This window comes from Daktulosphaira vitifoliae, unplaced genomic scaffold (assembly GCF_025091365.1).
Source record: "Daktulosphaira vitifoliae isolate Bord-2020 unplaced genomic scaffold, ASM2509136v1 Scaffold_3, whole genome shotgun sequence".
Classification (NCBI taxonomy): Eukaryota; Metazoa; Arthropoda; class Insecta; order Hemiptera; family Phylloxeridae; genus Daktulosphaira; species Daktulosphaira vitifoliae.
In genome coordinates, this window is record NW_026099574.1 from 5,640,349 (window position 1) to 5,660,199 (window position 19,851).

At 23.5% G+C, this 19,851-nt stretch overlaps 2 protein-coding genes and 1 long non-coding RNA gene across 16 annotated transcripts in view; 2 read left to right on the forward strand and 1 right to left on the reverse strand.

Moving 5' to 3' along the window:
* The window catches only part of LOC126901007 (uncharacterized), a 29,870-nt gene that overhangs the window by 2,589 nt on the left and 7,430 nt on the right, over positions 1-19,851 (forward strand). The window contains exon 3 of the mRNA XM_050677095.1: positions 126-264. Within this exon, the coding sequence (XP_050533052.1) occupies positions 126-264 (139 nt within the window). The remainder of the gene's footprint in view (positions 1-125; positions 265-19,851) is intronic.
* On the forward strand, positions 5,652-9,819 carry LOC126901095 (uncharacterized). 6 transcript variants are annotated; one of them, XR_007702972.1, is made up of 6 exons: positions 7,218-7,550; positions 7,615-7,668; positions 7,724-8,111; positions 8,180-8,450; positions 8,878-8,980; positions 9,466-9,819. It is a non-coding gene; the product is annotated as an uncharacterized LOC126901095 (long non-coding RNA). The 6 variants fall into 6 exon arrangements; XR_007702973.1 differs by lacking the exons at positions 7,218-7,550; positions 7,615-7,668 and adding an exon at positions 5,652-5,833; XR_007702968.1 differs by having other exon boundaries at positions 7,615-8,111.
* LOC126901094 (uncharacterized) lies at positions 9,440-19,188 on the reverse strand. Of its 9 annotated transcripts, none has more exons than XR_007702962.1 (5): positions 18,930-19,082; positions 17,795-17,928; positions 11,874-11,954; positions 9,996-10,034; positions 9,440-9,571 (listed from the first exon to the last, which is right to left on the reverse strand). XR_007702962.1 is itself a non-coding variant. In XM_050677318.1 (4 exons), exons 1-4 carry the CDS (start codon positions 19,036-19,038, stop codon positions 9,486-9,488), a joined length of 315 nt encoding a protein of 104 aa, XP_050533275.1. In that variant the 5' UTR covers positions 19,039-19,082; the 3' UTR covers positions 9,440-9,485. The 9 variants fall into 9 exon arrangements, 3 of the variants coding, with proteins under 3 accessions (XP_050533275.1, XP_050533276.1, XP_050533278.1); XR_007702963.1 differs by lacking the exon at positions 18,930-19,082 and adding an exon at positions 18,161-18,286; XR_007702964.1 differs by lacking the exon at positions 18,930-19,082 and adding an exon at positions 18,110-18,126.

The following is a 19,851-nucleotide window of genomic DNA, read 5'->3' on the forward strand; positions in this document are numbered from 1 at the left end:
AAAAAAAAAAAAAAAAAAAAAACACATCTTAGTAAAACCAATACCTTTTCAGCTTCGCATCGAAGCTAAAAAAAGTATTCTGAATTACTTCATTTTACGTAGTAATATAAATTTAATTGTTTCAGACATTAACTGTATTAGTAATGAGCTGTTTGCTTCTTAATAGTAGTATGGGATTATTTATGCAAACTCTTGTTCTTGGAGACGTGTACCTTAACAAAAATGGTGCATTTTCTTTGACAAGTACACAAGCTTCTTGGTTTGGTAAATATTTAATAACAATCTCTTATAAATCATAATTTACTTGAAATCTAATTAAAATGTATGAATAGGAGGTATGATATCCCTTTGCTATCTACCTGGCAGTTTACTTACAGGATTCTTACAAGATAAAATTGGTAGAAAATATTGCATGATTTTAGCCAACATCCCTAGTTTTATTGGATGGTTAATGTTACATTTAGCTGTATCACCTATAATGCTTTTTATATTTTCAATGGCGACTGGGTTCAGTATAGGTTTTGTTTGTACGCCAGTATATTCTTACATTGGTGAAGTTACAGAGCCAAGAGTTAGAGGCCAGTTGGCTTCTTTATCACAAGGTGGATTCATGATTGGTTCTTTGGTAACATCAATATTAGGATACTTTTTTAAATGGAGGACTGTGGCATTTATCAGTTCGATTTTTCCAATCATATGTATAATACTCATATTCTTAGTAAGTACTTTCTGTACTTGTAAAATGTGTATCAACTTTTATAATATTATTGTGAACTAAAAAAGTCATTGAATATATTTTATGATTTATAAATTTTACTAAATTCTCATGAATTTTAAACATTTCAATTTTATTTAAATATATATTTTTAGATACCTGAATCACCAATATGGTTATTAAGTAAGGGTAAATATGCCGATGCTATGGAATCATTATGTTGGTTAAGAGGTTGGGTGGAACCGCGAGAAGTTAAACAAGAATATGAAGAACTGGTTCAATACAATAATATTTCAGGCTCTCATGTCGATGATAACATTAAAAAAAATACCAAATCAACTACAAGAAGATTGTCTATTAAGCATCCTCTTATTTATAGACCACTAAGATTGATTTCTGTATTCTTTTTGGTTTCTATAATTCTCAGCCTTATTCCTTGTCAACCATATCTTGAGCATATTATGTCTGAGTTAGGTCTAAAAACAAATCAAAGTCTCATATTGGTAAGTAAATTAAAAGGTTAATATTTATGAAATCAATGAAAAATTTCAATGTTTTTACACTATTTGAGTTCATAATAAAATTCATAAAAACAATTTTTTTGTTCTTTTTTTCATATTTCTTCTCTTTAAGAACGCCAATGATTCCCAACCATGTTCAAATTTGCAAATATAATAACAAAAAAATTAAAAATAAGTAATAATTAATATATTTAACAAAATCAATACTTATCTAATATATTACAATAGAAAGTTAAAGGAGTAACTATCATTTAGACATTTGTATTTTGAAACATTTAATTTTTATCATTATAAAACTTCTACTCTTAAGTATTTACTTAATATGTAAATTAAAACTATTGAACACTAGTAGTTAATTTTATTAAAAATTTTAAATATTAAATGATGATGGCAAATAATTTTTATATAAAACCGCAGCAAATACCTATTTTAAGATCTATGTAGTCATCATANAATAATTTTTATATAAAACCGCAGCAAATACCTATTTTAAGATCTATGTAGTCATCATAAACTTATAATATATACTAATACGATAACTGAAAAATATATGCTGTGTAAATATATTATTTTCAAATAATTGATATTACATAAACATTGTTTCTAGATACTGTTGACTTTTCTTCAAATTTTTCCATGTGTTATGACACCAATGGTTGTAAAACGGAATGGAAAACGATTCTTAACATTATTAAGTGTCTTCGCAAATACTACAGCAGTGTTAATCATAGGCATATACATAATTTTAATAAAAAATCAAATATTAAGCAATAGACCTTGGATATTCTTGATTTTGTTTTGCTGGATATATTTTTTCGCTTATATGTTAACAAGTTTACCATGGATTGTAATAAGTGAAATATACCCTAATAAGTAAGTAAAATAATTCAATCAAATAATTTTTAGTATGAATATAATTAAAATAATTATTATATTATTCATTATTAAACTACGAATTCAGTTAGAATAAAAGATTTAAAATTATTTAATACGTCTCTATTATTTACAAAACATTAATATTTGTATTAATAAAATTTAACTAAAAATTACCATAATAATGATAATATGAATAATAATAATTATAATATTACAATAATACATATAACTCTTAGTTTGAGAATATATAAATATGTTTGGATCCAGAGAAAAAGAACTTATGTCATATATCTATTATTCTTAATAATAATGATCCAGTTTTCCTGTTCTGGATTTAATACTAGATAATGTCTATCTTTTAGTCATATTTTTATGTTGAAATTTATATCAATAATCAGAGATAGAAAACTTTTTTTTCCAATTTTGCTCAATTATCATTTTTTTACATATACTCTTCAGAACAACTTAAGCAATCTGATTATTATAAAATTCCGTTATAATTAAATTTTTTCAATGTATTAATTAAAATGTAATTTTTGAAAAAATATAATTTCATTTATGACAATTTGTTATAATAAATGTATAATTAAACCAATATTTTTTTAGTGCTCGTGGAATTGCCACTGGATCATCAGCAGCTATTTACTATTTACTAACATTTATTTTAATAAAAGAGTATTTGAATATTGAAGAATATTTATCACTTGAGTATACCATGATCTCATTTGGCTTTATTGGAATCATTGGATTTATCTACTTGTTTTTGTATTTACCAGAAACAGAACACAAAACATTACTGGAAATAGAAGAAATTTTTGATTCTAATAAAAGAGTTCACTGATGTAACATACAAATATATTTATTCCTATGTATTTTTACATAAATAATAAACTAATTTATTATTTATCATTTCATTGAGTTTTCTTAATTACGATTGAATAAGTTCTAATCTCTAATTAGGTACGTACGAGTAGCGTAGCTTAGGGACAACGATAAGAGTAATCGTTCCTATAATTATTATTTAGAAGGGGTTTTACTTGCCGTTAGAACATTTTAAGTTGCGAATAAGTTGTTTGATGTCAAATTTGTCATAGCCGAAAAATTTTCGGCAAAAATGGTGTTTTCAGTATTATAGTACACTTTAAGATAAAATATTATAAATAAATATTTATTCAGATATTACCATTATAGGTCATAAAACTTTTGATAAGAATGTATATATTAAAATAGAAGTTTATTTTGCTTTAGGAATAATCCATCAATTTCTTATAATTAAATATTAACTAATGATTTGCATCGAAGCGTTTCTTTTGATAGTGGTTTTAATCACTGTCAGATATGATTGAAATCATTGATTTTTCGTAATCGTATAACATAATAAAAGTTTTTTGTCAATAGTATATGAAAATTTTATTAAGATTAGTATTATTTAATAAATGTTTGAAAATGATATTTTTATAATAATGTAATTTTCAGTTATTTTTTTGTAATTTCTATATTCGAGGGATTTTTCAAACCTTTTGTACGACAAAATTCAACTAAATACCATCACCAATATCTTTTTATCTTTGCATCATAGCTATAATTTAGAATAAAAATGATTAGATTAATTATTTTAAGAAAATGTTGTATGATCTAGTTACGGGAAATATTGAATAGTAACTATTGAACTATTTAAAAGTCATTCAAAAACTATTCGAATAGTTTTTTAAACTATTCGATAGTCTATACTAAAAATAAATTATTTGGCTGTATAAACACAATTCAAATAGTTATACGATAGTTTAAATATTTTAAAATGCCCACCACTAGTATAAACTTCATTCACTTCAAAATAAGTATAAAACGAAGGAAGAATAGGTAGAAGAAGATCAAAAGAGTGATTTTATAGAATGTGATATGATGACGGATGATGTGGGAGATGGTGTCAAATGGAAATTTAGGATTAAGGTGGCCGAATCTAAGTAATTGGGATAATGAAGAGGAAGACATATTTATTTTTCCGACAAAGATAATTTGAAAAATTTAAATAAATTTTCTATTTTTGTATATTGGTTTTTAGACTTATATTTAAAAAAAAACACATCATGGTAAATTAATACCTTCTCAGCTTCGCATCGAAGCTAAAAAAGTCTGAATTATCAAATACTTATATTGGAATATTTTAACGCATAAAATATATGGGAATATTTGAATAAAAAGTGATAAAAATATTATATTTGTGTATATTCATAACTACAATTTTTTGATATATTATAACAAAATTCCACTACACGTGTGTATTAAAAATTTTATGCTGATGAAAAATTTTAGATCATTTATTAGGCACAGCACACTGACTTAGAATAATATAGTCAGCAAATTTAGATACAAGTTAGAGACATTATTTTACCTGTACTATGATTTTAATCAAATAAAGCTGAAAAAATTATCTCATGATTTTAAAGGAATAAAAATAATTATTATTCTTTTAATATAAAAATATTTTATGTAGTAAATTTTATTTTTCCAGATACTAGAATCGGCTTTCAGGTTGTTAAGTAATGGTAAAAGTGGTTAAAAAAGCCAAAAAAATTATTATACTGGTTAAGATACTGGAATTGCCTGTAGTCAACGTAGAATACGAAGAATTGGTTCAGTACATTCAACTATCTAGTACTCATATAAGAGAAGGCTTGGAAAAAAATTCATCTGTGCTCTTATTATTCTTTTTTATCACCGAAATATTGTGTATCATACAATGCAGGCCATTTATAAAACACTTAATAAAAATTTAAAATTTTGTAATTTATGTTTATAATCCCGACTTATAATCTCTTGAAATGTTTAAATTGAAAAACAAAATCATTGCAGATTATTTAATAGTTTTTAAAATTTAATAATTTTTTTTTCATTTGTTTTTGTCTGAATAGTAAAACGATAATTCCATCAAGTCATTTTTCTGTTACTTTGTTGGTTGATATTTTAATCGACTTATGTATTATAATTTAATCGAATTATTAATAAATAAAATTGATTTAATTAAGAAAATGACTGGTCAGTAACAACTTTTGGACCATTACTTCGACAGCGGCGTATTTATATAACTATAGGCAACTTTTGATGAGCGGCAAATATTGATGGCCGACAAATTTATAAAAGGCGAGTGATGTTTTTATTGTTGTTATGACATATTGACTTCTTAATAATTATCATAATAGTTTTCATTTATTGTGTATTTAAGATATGTATATTAATAGCTTCAAGCAAATTTATTTCAAATCTATTTAAATTTCTCGATAACAATAGCAGAGGTTATTAATAAAATACAAGTTTATAACTTTCATTTACCTTACTTATCGCTGTCTCTGTAGTTTTTTTTTGTAGAAAAAATTGACAAATGTTACATTTAAATCTGTTTTGAAAAATATATCATATCAGAGGATGTTATTGTCATAATTTGACTAGTGTTCGCGTAGCTCCATTATGGTGTGCTTTAATTTACGTTTATTTTTTGTTAAATATTTTTTTTATTTTGTGAATAAAAGTGAAAATAGAAAACAGTTAAGTGCTGACTAATACAAAAATATTGTCAAATTAAAAAGTAATTAAAAAGACTATAAAATGTTTTAAATCAAACATCGAAGTAAACTAATTTTTTTGAGAAGCCAGTTTCTTTTACTTATTGTACAAGAATTATTGACGATAAAACTACAGATATTATTGTTGTTCATATGCTCAGGTTAGTGACAATAAAATATTTTGCTTTTTGAAATTGTTGAACTAAAAGATCGTTGCGGGTCTCCCAATTCAACTAAAATGACTTTTATTACGTTAATTTTGGAGGCCGACTCAGCAAAATTAACGACGATTTTCGAGATTATTTCGCAAAAAACGGTATTTATCAAAGTAAAACAAACAGTTTCATTAAATCCTAAATATTTTTCCAAATATTAATNTTAAATAACTACATATGTACATATACATAACTACATATATTACATATGTGTAAAAGTGTCTAATTGTACTATAGATATATCGTTTTCGTGTTTCAAAGGCGTTAAAAACTATCTCGGACCCACTNCTAAAATGACTTTTATTACGTTAATTTTGGAGGCCGACTCAGCAAAATTAACGACGATTTTCGAGATTATTTCGCAAAAAACGGTATTTATCAAAGTAAAACAAACAGTTTCATTAAATCCTAAATATTTTTCCAAATATTAATATAGTAATAAGAATTTTCATATGTGTAAAAGTGTCTAATTGTACTATAGATATATCGTTTTCGTGTTTCAAAGGCGTTAAAAACTATCTCGGACCCACTCAGACTGGCACTAAGTTAAATAATATCGCATTTCTCAAAACACAGAAAATTAAATGTTAAACGAACTTAATTGCAAAGAATTGACTCATTTGCGAAAACTAAATTTCGACATAAATCAATTTTATAATTACTAATTATATATTATGTATTACAGTGTGTTATTCTATCATTTATGTGTTCTTTTTGTTCTCAACTACGTATAACTTATGTTAATAATGTAATACATTAGAAATAATGTTTATTTAATAATTTATTAATAAACAAAGAATTGCTTAAAAATATTTTGAAATACTTATTTTGTCTGACGAAATGGTCTGAAGAACAAAATTACTAGTCTTTTCATTTTTATAGTCTAAATTTGGCCCAATTTTCGTTTTTTGTAATGGTACAGTCGGATTTTTTTCAAAAATTGTCTGTAATTTCTGGTTTGAACGATCCATGTATTAATTGGAGCTGGTACATATTAAGACTATGTAAAAAAAACATGTAATACTACAGTATTATAAAAATTGTATTATACAATTTACACAATTGAATGTAAGTCATACAGTTATGAGTAACCAGAGAAAAAAAAACACATCATGGTAAAATTAATACATTCTCAGCTTCGCATAGAATCTAAAAAAGATAGACTTAGTTATATTATTTCCAGACAAGAACTTATACGAGTGATTATAATCTCTTCATGATAACTCTATAATCTAGTGATAATCATAAATCAACTCGTTTTTTAATTTGGCTTTCCGTGATTGTATTGTTATCTGATATCAAAATTCAACAGGAAAATTAAAACGTAATTTTTTCGATTTGACATAAGCGATCTTTACAATTTTTTTGTACAATAAACTAATAAGATAAGGGTATATGTTTGTCATATTTAAGTATATGTATGACACGTAAACTTGATAAGAAGTCACCTGTTAGCAACACTTGACATTTAAATATATGTTATTAATTTCTTACGCATATATATATATATATATATATATATATTATTTTTTAAATTAATGTTACTAATGAGTTTGCAACAAATCACGACACCACTTCCATATAAGCCTATGGTAAAGAGAAAATGAAATTTTTTATACATAAGTATTGTATAATAATATCAAATTCATGTCACATACAAAATGTTAGGCAATATTTTTTTCATTAACAATTGAATAAGTGATTAGTTTTAAATGTATAATTTTTAGCTTTTTCTGGTAAATTTACTGATGGTTATGTGAAAGCTATAAATTATTGAGATTGTAGTATTCTGTGGTATTATAGTTGAATACTGATTTAATGCTGCTCATTTTGTAGATGCTAATAAAACACTCTACAACGGTGTTCATCTAAATACAGGTATTCTGAGTTGGAGAAACAATTAGAAGAAATACCACATTTGCACTAGTCTTGAATTCTATTGTACAGTTGTACCACAGGAAATGGACCTGTCTATACAATTTTTTTAATGTGTTGTAAGTAATTTTCAAATGGAGTTAATAAGAAGTCATATAAATGATGTGATAAATTGGTTGTCAATCATTTCACAAGCTAATAGTAGAATCTAATTTACTCTATTTTCATTTTATTAAATTACTATAACAATTCATTATTTTGCATCCTAAATATTTAAAAATGTGTAGCCAAATAAGAACAGCTTTAAAGTTTTAGTCTTCCACTAGGACAATCAAGTTATAAAACATAGGTAATTAAAAAATTTGTTTAAATTAAATTTTTTAGTTTTTATAGTCTTATTAAATTTTTAATTTACAGATAGGTTTATTTTGATTGATAATTTACTGAAAGAATTCATTCATAGCACTCAGTTTTTAGTGAAAAACATTGATATTACGAGAACATGATGCAGCAAAAGATTGCATTTTCTCTGTAAAAAAAGAAGAGTGTTTAGTGATCTCAAATAATTCACATAGAAATTTCAATTCTGATGCCAAAAATGAAACTAAATTTTCTATAAAAACAATTTGATTGATTTCATAATTATTTGTCATATGAAATAATAACAATGAAATATTGAAATTAACAGGTAACCTATTATAAAATTTTAATTTATATTTTTTCTGTATGATATTATTTTAATAAAGAATATAAATATTTCAAAAAGTAGTAGAGTAATAATATTTGACACTGTTTTTTAATAATGGGTCTACTTACAAATTTTTATTATTTTTTTTTTTTATAAGGTATATGAAAAACAAACATTTTTATAATATTATAAATAATTTCTTAAGTATTTCTTGCGTAATATATGTACAATAAAATGCATACTATACAGTATATTGTATATCTAATTAAGAAAATTGTTATGTATAAAAATATTTGAAAAAATTACTGTGTTATTAATAATAAGCATCTTGACTGTTGTTGTCAAGTGTAATCATTTTATATAATAAATATAATAATTGTTAATTGTGTTAAATAATGATGAATTAATCTTATTTTATTTTATTCAGAACATCCAATTCTGTTTAAAAAAATTGGATCTGCAAATCTAATTTTCAAGAAGAAAATTTTCAAATCATCACCTTCAGTCCATTTGTTATCAAGTTTTGAAAAGTAATTATCCTCATAATATCTATTTACAGTGTTTAAATAAATTATTTTAATTTTTAAACGTGTGACATTTTTCTTACTGGGTTCCAAAACTCGTATGGAGTACTGATTTAATTTTTGATATATCAGTAATTCATGCCAACTTTCTACTAATTATAAATGTAGATTGCACAAGCTAAATACATAAATATTATACACTGTTATTAAACTAAATAACAATTAACATTCCTTGTACATGATAAAATACACATATTCTGAATGTATACTCTAAGATTATGACATCAAAATTGTTTTTAAATATAAACTAAACTTCAGAATATTTTTCAGTAAATGATTATAATTTTTTTAATGTAGAAAATATACAGTAGGAAGTTTATTAATTTCTTGTATTCATACTATAAAACATATTTAAGAGCATTGTATGGTACATATGTAATAAAAATATAAGCTTAACAAACAAAATGATTAATATAAATTTTTTAATCTAGATATTCCTATTTTCTCACAATCAATCCACATAGTATGGCGTAAAAATGTCATCTGAAGAATTGGGATATCTTCGTGCTTTTGTAACAGTATCATGACTTATTCTTTCTTAATTGAAAAAATAAACAAATGAATTATTGTCATTATAATAATTATAATTGTACAAAAGAGTTGTAATTGTAATTTTAAAAACTGTATCTAAAACTTGTTGCCCTTATGAGGTATAATCAAAGTATAACTCATCGGTGTAGAATTAGAGGAAAATTAATCTATTTTTCTATTTTTTTTTTAACTGAATTATTCAGTTTTAAAAATATTTCTACAAAAACAATTCAATAAAATTGTTTAAAAAATTATTATTATTATTATTTTTTTTTTTGATACATTTCTTTGATCCTACACTAACAAACTGATTAAATACTGAAATATTAATTTATTTTTTAATATTAAAGTATTGCTTTAATCGTTTAAAATGTATAAATCATCATTTTACGAAAATAGTACATAAAAAAATATGTAAATTTTTATTTACCTCTTTCCCAATCAGACATATTTCTCTCTAATGCTCGACCTGCAAATTAATAAAAACATATATTGATATTTAAAATAAATTTTATAATTACTGTACTATTAAAATAAGTGTAGACATTTAAAATAATTATTAATATTAATTAATTAATAATATTAATATAAGTGAATGTATGAAACTTATTTATAAAACAAAGTGTATGTAACGTAAAAAAAATTAATAACCAAAAATTATTTAAAATATTTATTTTTCATTGTTTTCTAATTAAATGAATCAATCTTTTTCAGTATAACAATAAAAAACTAAATAATAATTAGATGGTATTCCCAAAAACTGAGTCAAAACTGTGAATATATGAGTTTATGCTACACATAAATAAAATATTTATTTGATTTTGTTGACAAAATTATTTGAATCATAAAATAACTACAATATGAAATAACTTTCACATTTTTTTAATTGATTCAACAATCTAGATGTATAATATTTTTTGAATCTTGTATGACGTATAATCATTTTTATAATTTTTCCAGAGTTCTAACCCGAGCTTAATTTAATAATAATTTAACTGAACCTTTAAAAAATATTATAAATGATTATATTTAATTAAAATCATCAAAACTAGTCATTCAGTGATAGAGTACTAAACATTTGAATAGTACAGTGGAATAACAATAGCAGTTAATTTTTTTCAATATCAATTTTGTTTTTTGATTCAATAGCACACACAAATATCAAGTAATGAAATGCTCTCAATAAAAATATATTCAGTTTTTCATTATAATACCATTTTATATAATAAAGATTTATAAATATGATTATTTTATCAATTAACGCTAAATGGCAGTGTTGGGAAAGTTCCTTTTTAAATGGAACTCGTTCCGTTCCCCGTTCATTTTCTAAAATATGAACTCGTTCCAGATCCTAGTTCTTTATATTAAGAAGGAACTTGTTCCAGATCCAGTTCCTCCAAAATAAGAACTCGTTCCACTCTTCGTTCCTTTTATGTAACCAAGTTATTTAAAAAATTGTGGCAATGAGATCATGATAACGGTCATCAATGATTTTCATCAGCAGTCGAATACAAAACAAATTTGTAGTATTCCTTATCTAAAAGTATTCGAAAATTATATTTATAAACAGGTAGTAAATGCTAACGACTTGTGTCAACGCGACCAATGTCTATTGTCTACATATAAGTTAGAAATAATAAATCAGAAAACCCAAAACCTTTAACATATATTAGTTAACAAGAAACGACGATAATATTCGGTGCATTATTTAATATATGTACACATATATTAAATATTTACTGTATACCTACATATGATAATAACTCTATAATCAATTGATTCATTTAAACAGCCTACGATCTCGGCTGGGTATATAGGGGACTTCCATTGTCAAAAGTCAACTAAAAATACCTTGATATTTTAATGTCTAGATACGAAGAAAACTACACTAAAACATGTTTATAAAAATGTTTAGGAACTGTAATTTCCGTTCACGTTCCTTAAAAAATGGAATTTGTTCATTTTCCTCGTTCCTTTATTTTAAAAGGAAGCAGTTCCTAGCATCGTTCCTTCAAAAAGAACTCGTTCCAGGAATCCGTTCCTTTTGGAACCAGTTCCTTCTCAACACTGCTAAATGGCAATATATAATTGTGATAAAACATAGCACGAGCGAAAAACAAATAAGTTTCAAATAAATAGAAGAATAATAAAAATGTACAAATTATTAAAATATTTATATACTATTAGGAATATTAGTATTATTATTAAAGGGATAGAGATTTAAAACATTTCTTTTGCTCTTCTGAAAAATATATTGATTAATTATTGTAGTTTTTATTCTGTACATTTCATTTTATTTTAAAGTTACCTGGTGTATTACTCTTGACTGATTGAGGTGACACGTAGTAAGTGCTTCTTCTATTCAATATTGGTTCTTCTGAATAATAAACTAAAACAGTAGAATTTAATTATTTTTACATTATTTTATACTGCTAATAAAAATTAAGAATTGATCATAGAAAATACTTCAATATTACACATTTAAATTTGATTAAAATTAACTCGCCTATTGGTGGTAGATTGTTGTTACTCTTCTGGTTGTTATTTATACTATAATTTGAGACATATTTATTTGAGTTTGGACGTAATGTCATTGTAATAACTAAGCTTATAAAAAAATACGTTTCTATATTCGAAAATTAAATAATGAAAAATATGAGACAACTTTTTGTTGATAATTTATGGAAATGCTTTTCATAAGTCCTGACTAATAAATCGCATAAAATGGTTTCATTAAATCACAGCGATAATGATTTAATTTAAAATAGATATTTCAGGAAACAAATTAAATAATTTCAGTTTGCGATAGAAGAAAATAAACACTTATTTATACAAAACTCAAAATATAAAAGAAAAGTATCTACTAAACGATAACAATTCATTTATAGTAATATAATATTATTTATATAGTACATATGCTTATAAAATGGATTGCATATATGGTTGAGTGAAAATCTCATTAGAAATTAATCTTAAAAATATACAGAAATTATCCAACTATTTTTAGATTAACCTACTTGAAGTAGTTTCAATAGGTAAATCTACTACTTTAAATTTATTTTTTAAAATGTCAATAGAAACGTTTTTCTTGCGAAAATGTTTTAAAAAAAGTTGATATAAATATATTATTTTAATTATTTGTATTATTATGTGTGAAGTACTACATATACAACTTTAAAACATTCAGCGTCCTCTGTTCATTTTATGATATTGATCAGCGTAATTCATACTCTATAAGTGTTATTTCAAGAAATTGTTGTGAATAAAATGGAATTTTATTTTTTAATAATATTTGCTATTTCGAATAATTTTAAGAATGCGGAGTCACTTTTTTTCGAGTTAATACCAGTGAAACTTTGGACCAAATAACAAAAAGTCATTAATCGAAACGTTCTATTGACGAGTTAAAGAGTAACGCTTTAATGACGAGTAAATCACCTTGGACTTCTCCAATTAGATAATCTATCATGTTTATTATTTTTAAAAGTATCAACATACCTCTTTCCAATATTACAGAATGTTTCAAAAATACAAAACACTGCAATCTAATATATAAAGTGTATCATAAGTATAAACACATAAAATACACCAACTGGCAATACAGAAAGCATATTTATTGATAAAGTCATAATTGACAATAAATGCCCCGTATGACGTCATAAAAAAACCATTAGCTACCTGTATTTGTAATCCCTCATATATTATATATGTATATTAACTCAAAAATTTTAAAACTTAAAATGTTATATCTAATAAACGAATAAAGTTGTATTAAAACTTCAAATACCATTTACTATTAAATTAAAAACTCATTTTATTAAATTTAAAATACGTGTTCTCATTTGAAAAAACAAAGTTGATACCCAAACAAGGCAAAAGGGATAAAATTAAAAAGTATTGCATAATTTAATAATTTAAGAATAATGTGTAACTAAAGATAACCAAAAAAATAAAATTGTTCTTATAAACTTCAGTCTCGTCGTTCTCAGGTTGTTTTTTCATTTATTGCCCAAAATTTAATTTAGAAATGAGTGATTAAAAAACAGCGTGCCTAATTAATTATGTTATATAAAGCTCAAATTTTGTGGATATTATTTTTAGATTCACAAGAAAAAAATTTCCAGTCAGTTCTTTTTAAATCTTAAGAATTTAAAAATAATTTGTTTATTTTTTGGAGAGTTAATTTGTTAACTATGAGGGCTTTACTTTTTCTTGTTGAGCATTTGGCGAGGCCTCTAAAAAAAGCGTGGTTCCCTCGGCCAGGATATTGAAGGGTCTGTTGAGAACATAGTGCACCCAAAGAAAAACCTCAATCAATTTTGATAGAGAAATTTTATTAAGGGTTTATGATAATGTTTTATTAATACAAACAAAATAACTATTCTTATAAATAATTATTGTTCAAGACAAGAAAAAAAAATATCATATTGATAAATATATCATAGGTTCAATAGTAATGATATATTTATCAAATTGAACAATGAATTTATTATATAGATCGAGGTTTTTCTTTGGGTGTGTAACATAATATTTAAATATATCAGTTATTGTGATTTTTTGATTTCAAAGTCCATCAATTTTTTTTTCACATTTATAGCAATTTCGTCAAATGAAAGTGGTGCAATAAACAATATTATAATTATTTGCGGTCAGCATTGCCTTAACAAATTGATGGAAATTTACATTGGCTGTTTCCTGACACAACCCCATACATGCTGAAGGAACCCGTAATTTTTTTAAATATGCACCCAGAGAAAAACCTCGATCTATATAATAAATTCATTGTTCAATTTGATAAATATATCATTACTATTGAATCAATGATATATTTATCAATATGATATTTTTTTTTCTTGTCTTGAACAATAATTATTTATAAGAATAGTTATTTTGTTCGTATTAATAAAACATTATCATAAACCCTTGATAAAATTTCTCTTTCAATTTTGATTGAGGTTTTTCTTTGGGTGTGAATAATTTTTTTTTTTTATTCAAAATTTAGTTTGATTTAATCTTTTATACGTATGAATTTGAAAACCCCTTTTTATTCAACAATCTAAAGGTTTGGTATAAGCTGAGTATAAGAATAGAGTGGACGCTCCTTTTCACATTAAAAAAAAAAAAAAATACTGATACTAATGAATATTACATATAATTACTGCTTTCCAAAGAGGGAACGCAGTGGTTGAAACTTAATAACTTGCTAATATTATAAATAACTATTATAACATAACAAAATTCTGGATTTACACCTGATTAAATCCATTTTTATCTCGCTTGATAAACGCGTGACATTGAAATTAATTATTAGAATAATATTTTATTTTGTCATAATAATACTCCATCAGACTTACTCTTGTCACTTATGTAAGTACCTTTTTTTTTTTGAAAATTTATATTTATCATCTATTTTTGTGTAAGGATTAAAAAGACGTTAATAATCGAATAATTAGAAACGTAATTGCATTAGTAATTTCAGAAATGACGTTTTTCATAAATAGGGCTAAAAATTAGTAGCATTTGCATATTTTTCTCATTACTTTACAACATAGTTTTTCAAATACAAAATATGATTTGTACATCATATAGTTCAAATGTAAAATTTTTTTGTATTGTTATTTGATTTTCACAATTAAATCCAATTTTAGTAGTATTATATTAATCTTTTGACTACATAATATTTTTAAACCACATTAAGCTTATATTTTCTAAGCAAAATATTTTTGAAAAAAAATATTTTAAATATATAATATTTATTTAATTATAATTAAATTGAATTAATTTGATATTATAATATACTTTACTATTAATCATTGATTTTAAACTCTCTAAATATGTTGAATGTGTTTTGATAAAAACAAATTTTTTTCTTAAATGAAGATATTATAGTAAATCTAAGAATAGATATATAAAAATATTTATTGTTAATTTTTAAAAATTATTTCTCAGAACTTTTATTAACTACTGCGAAAGAACACAACTAAAAAAATTAAGCATAGTGGGGCGAAGCATAGTGGAGAACCGCTATAGTTGACAACAATATAAGTGAAAACCTGTTAGTGTTATTAATATAAAACGCTTCTATACGAATGTGCTCGAAAAAATGTAGAAAAAAAATTGAGGTGGGGATTGGTTTACTTAGCCACCCTCTCTTAAATAACTATATGAAATAATAAAATAGATTACTAAATTATACAAATAGTTTTTCTGAATTTTAAAGAAAAATCGTACTATTTCCTTTATCTTTGACGTATGTTTATACATAGAAAGTCTAGAGGGCAAAATCAATTCAGTGATGGCTGAGTATTTATGGTAACAGATATAAAAAAACACATCATTGAAAAATTAATACCTTCTCATTTTCCCATTGAAGCTAAAACTATTAATTTTTGTTAATATTTTATAAATAAAAAAAATTAATATAATAATATAAAAATTTAGTATAATATTTGTTCATTATTACATTTGAAAAATATTTAATTGTATAATTGGTTTAAAGTAAATATATTTTTTGAATTTGCTAACAAGTTAGCATGTTATTATTTTTAGTTAAATTTTAAAGTAATTTTCGTAAGAGCAATTTTATGTGTTAAGATAATTTTAAAAGCCTTAGTGATGACTTTTTAATTCTTATATACAATAATTAAAAATATTGTTAAATAAATAATAAGCAAAATACGATATATTTTAAATTTTTTTGTAAAACAAATAATAATTAAAAAAAAGGATTATTTTTATTAATAATAATATACATGTCAATAATAGTAAACATCTTACCGAGTTACTTATATTTTTACACTCACCACTGTGGTGTATTTAGACTTTACGGAACGTAATTATTTGTCCAACAATACAACTAATTACAAATTAAGTAGTTTTTAAAAATATTCCCTTTTTTAAGTATAAAATACTTAATAGTTTTTTCATATATTTCAGTATAATGTAATTCAGTAAGTTTATTTGACATACTATTCGAGTGTTTGTGATCAACAAAGTTTTGTAATTTTTAATTTATTACAGTTTTTTCTTATTGAATTATTATATTTTATACGTAAACTCTATACACAAAGTTGTGGTGAGCTTTTAACATATATAAAAAATATTTTTTTTTAATTCATATACTTATAAAATCTATGTGAAAAATTATTATACTTATTCAGCATAGACGTTGTATATAAAAACATTCAATTTAATACATTTAAGATTTATTTAAGAAGTGGATATGAACTGACTATACACTTAGACCTGTTGGTAGTGGGGAAATTACGGGGTTACAAGGGCTACAAACGCCCCCTAAAAAATCAAAGTGTAATGTTATGATCCCAAAAAATTTCCAATANAGGGCTACAAACGCCCCCTAAAAAATCAAAGTGTAATGTTATGATCCCAAAAAATTTCCAATAACATTAATGTTATGTGATCAACGGTACATGTGTATTTTAATTCACAGATATAAATTTAAAAAATATAATTTATGTTATCAAATCATTTATATACACATTTATATTTTAATTCATAACTGTTATTAAAAATGTTTTTTTTAAAATGTGTAGTTTTTAAATATTATTAATATTATTTTACAATGTAAAAAATATATATTTTTTTTTTGAGAAAATTAACTGATTTTTTAATGACTTATTTTTAGTTTTATGACAAAATATTTAAATTTACATTTGATCAGTGAGTATCAAGAAAACCTATAATAGATTATTAAAAATTTTGAAAATTATAAAAATTTGTCTACATTACGCCAATGCATTTAGTGGTATGCAACTATTATATAAACCATTGTATGTAAAAACATAAAATTGGTTGTTAATATTTTTGTTTTGATGCGAATCTGAGAATATACTAACTATAGTTAGATTAGTTTTATATTATAATATATTATGTTTATACATTTATTTTAATGAACCTAAACTTAAGTATATTACATTTTAAAAACTTTTAATTTAGATAGACCATTAAAAAATTATTGTCAAATTTTATATATGCACTAGACAACCTGTTACGTCATTGAATGGGTAAGTGATTTCAAAAATAAAGCATGTTTTTTCTACTTGGTAATTTCAACTAATTGCGGAATGCTGATAGGGACCACTATATTAAATAAAATAACACTATTTTTTTCATCGCTTATTCAGACAATCTCACAGATTTTTGTTTTAGGGCTTTAATAATTTTTTTTTTATTAAAAATAATTTTATTTATTCATTAACTTGGGCATACCGCATAAGCTGTCTACGTGGCTGAGTGTTGAGCTGGCCTAATCTGCTACCCAACAATTACTTAAAGTTTTTTGATATTTTCCAATTTCAGGATATTGTAGGTTATTGCTTCCTAATCCATAGTATAAGTCATTCCTAAGCAAGAACGTATAAATTTTATTTAAAAATTAATATACCAAATTTCATTATATTACATTAACTAATAAAAAATAAGGCATTTTTTAATTCAAATAATTATTCAAAAAAAAAAAAAAAAATTGAATTTAATAGGTAGACGCATTCATTTTATAAAATATACATAAATATCTTTTTATACCTCAATTTTTTAATTGAATGTTAATTATAATTAAGAATGTTAAGAGCTCACATTTGATGCAGCAATTTTGTAAGCATGACAACTTTCTGTAGTTCCAACGCGGATTAAATTTTTTAAGAAATCGGTCAGCGAAAGCTGAGATTGAGTTTTCACAGACACAAAAAAAAAAAATAATAAAAAAAAAACACTTAGTAAAATTGATACCTTCTCAGATTCGCATCAAAGCAAAAAATCATAGTAAAATTATTATCTTTTTAGAGTTGTAAATTAGAAATTAATAGATTAATAGTGAGGTCAATTTATTAGATCGTTTAATGATTATATAATATTTATTATTTTACAAAGAGAATGCATTGATTAAAACTTGATGTATCGCCAAAATGATGTACTATAAATTAATATGCATTATCATTCTCACATTGTACATTTTATTCCTTTTTTATTTTTAAACGCGTCCTTGAAGTAAAAAAATGAACATCAAAATGAGTTATAAGAAAAATGTTACATGAATCTGTAATTATTACTATTAGAAGTTGACATTCAATTCATAATGAAATAACCATGAATACATATTAAAGATTATGAAAATACAATTCAAAGCAAGTCTTAAATTTTTATACAACCTTTATTGAACGTGTTGTAGTTAAGAGTAATCTAAAATTATATTTTTATTTCTATCTAATATTAAATACGTATATTATAGTTAAAATATCATTACTTGAATATTTAGAATTAAACAATAATAACTTTTTAGTGAAGTCAATTAATCATTTAGATAAATAATATTTATATATACTAATATATTATATTTTCAAAATACTTGTTTTGTCTTCATAATTTTTCATGAAGTGAACCTTGTGCGGTAAGTTAACAAAAATATTATTTGACACGCAGAATAAGTATATTTTTTCATAGGACTTGTTAAACATCTTGCTAATATTTCTTGAAATACATTTTGAACTAGAAAATTATTAATCTAATAAAGTGCTTTACGATTATTGTATTAATTCAATTAAATACTGATAAAAAATATTAGCATTGAAAATACATTAGAACTACAATTTATATTATCTACAATTCGTTAAAACAAACAAATTGATTCGTTGCACTTTTTTCAAATATTAAAAATTAAACACATATTTTTTTAATTTATTAAATTATAATTTTGTTCGTATTTTTAGATGTTTAATAATAATATTTAATAATGTTTACTAATTCAAGTAAATATAATGCAATACAAATTTTCCTATTGAAATGTTTGATGAGTTTTAATTTTTTTATAGTCTTTATTTGATGATACATTATGGCTCAGCAATTGAAATGTTACAATATGAAATATATTAATAAAAAATTATAACATTTTAGACTAAAAAATAAGAATATGTACAACTAACATAACTACCATATACTAGTTAGCAAAACATACAAATATTATTATCTTATTATTATATTATGTAATATATAAATATTATATAATATAATAAGTATTATCTTATTAATATATAACACTATAATAATAGTTCAAAATAAAATAAATAGCGCAACATGTTTAAAAAAGAAATAATTTAATAATAATTGGGATCGAGTGAAAATTAAGGATGTAATAGAAATCAGGATTAGTAATACTAATTTAATTAGCTAAAATTTAAAAAGAAAAAAACTTTTGCTAGAGATGGTTTGAAGAAATCAGAGTTCAGAAGGTTACAATTAGAACTTCAGAAATTTTTGACAAAAGTTAGGAC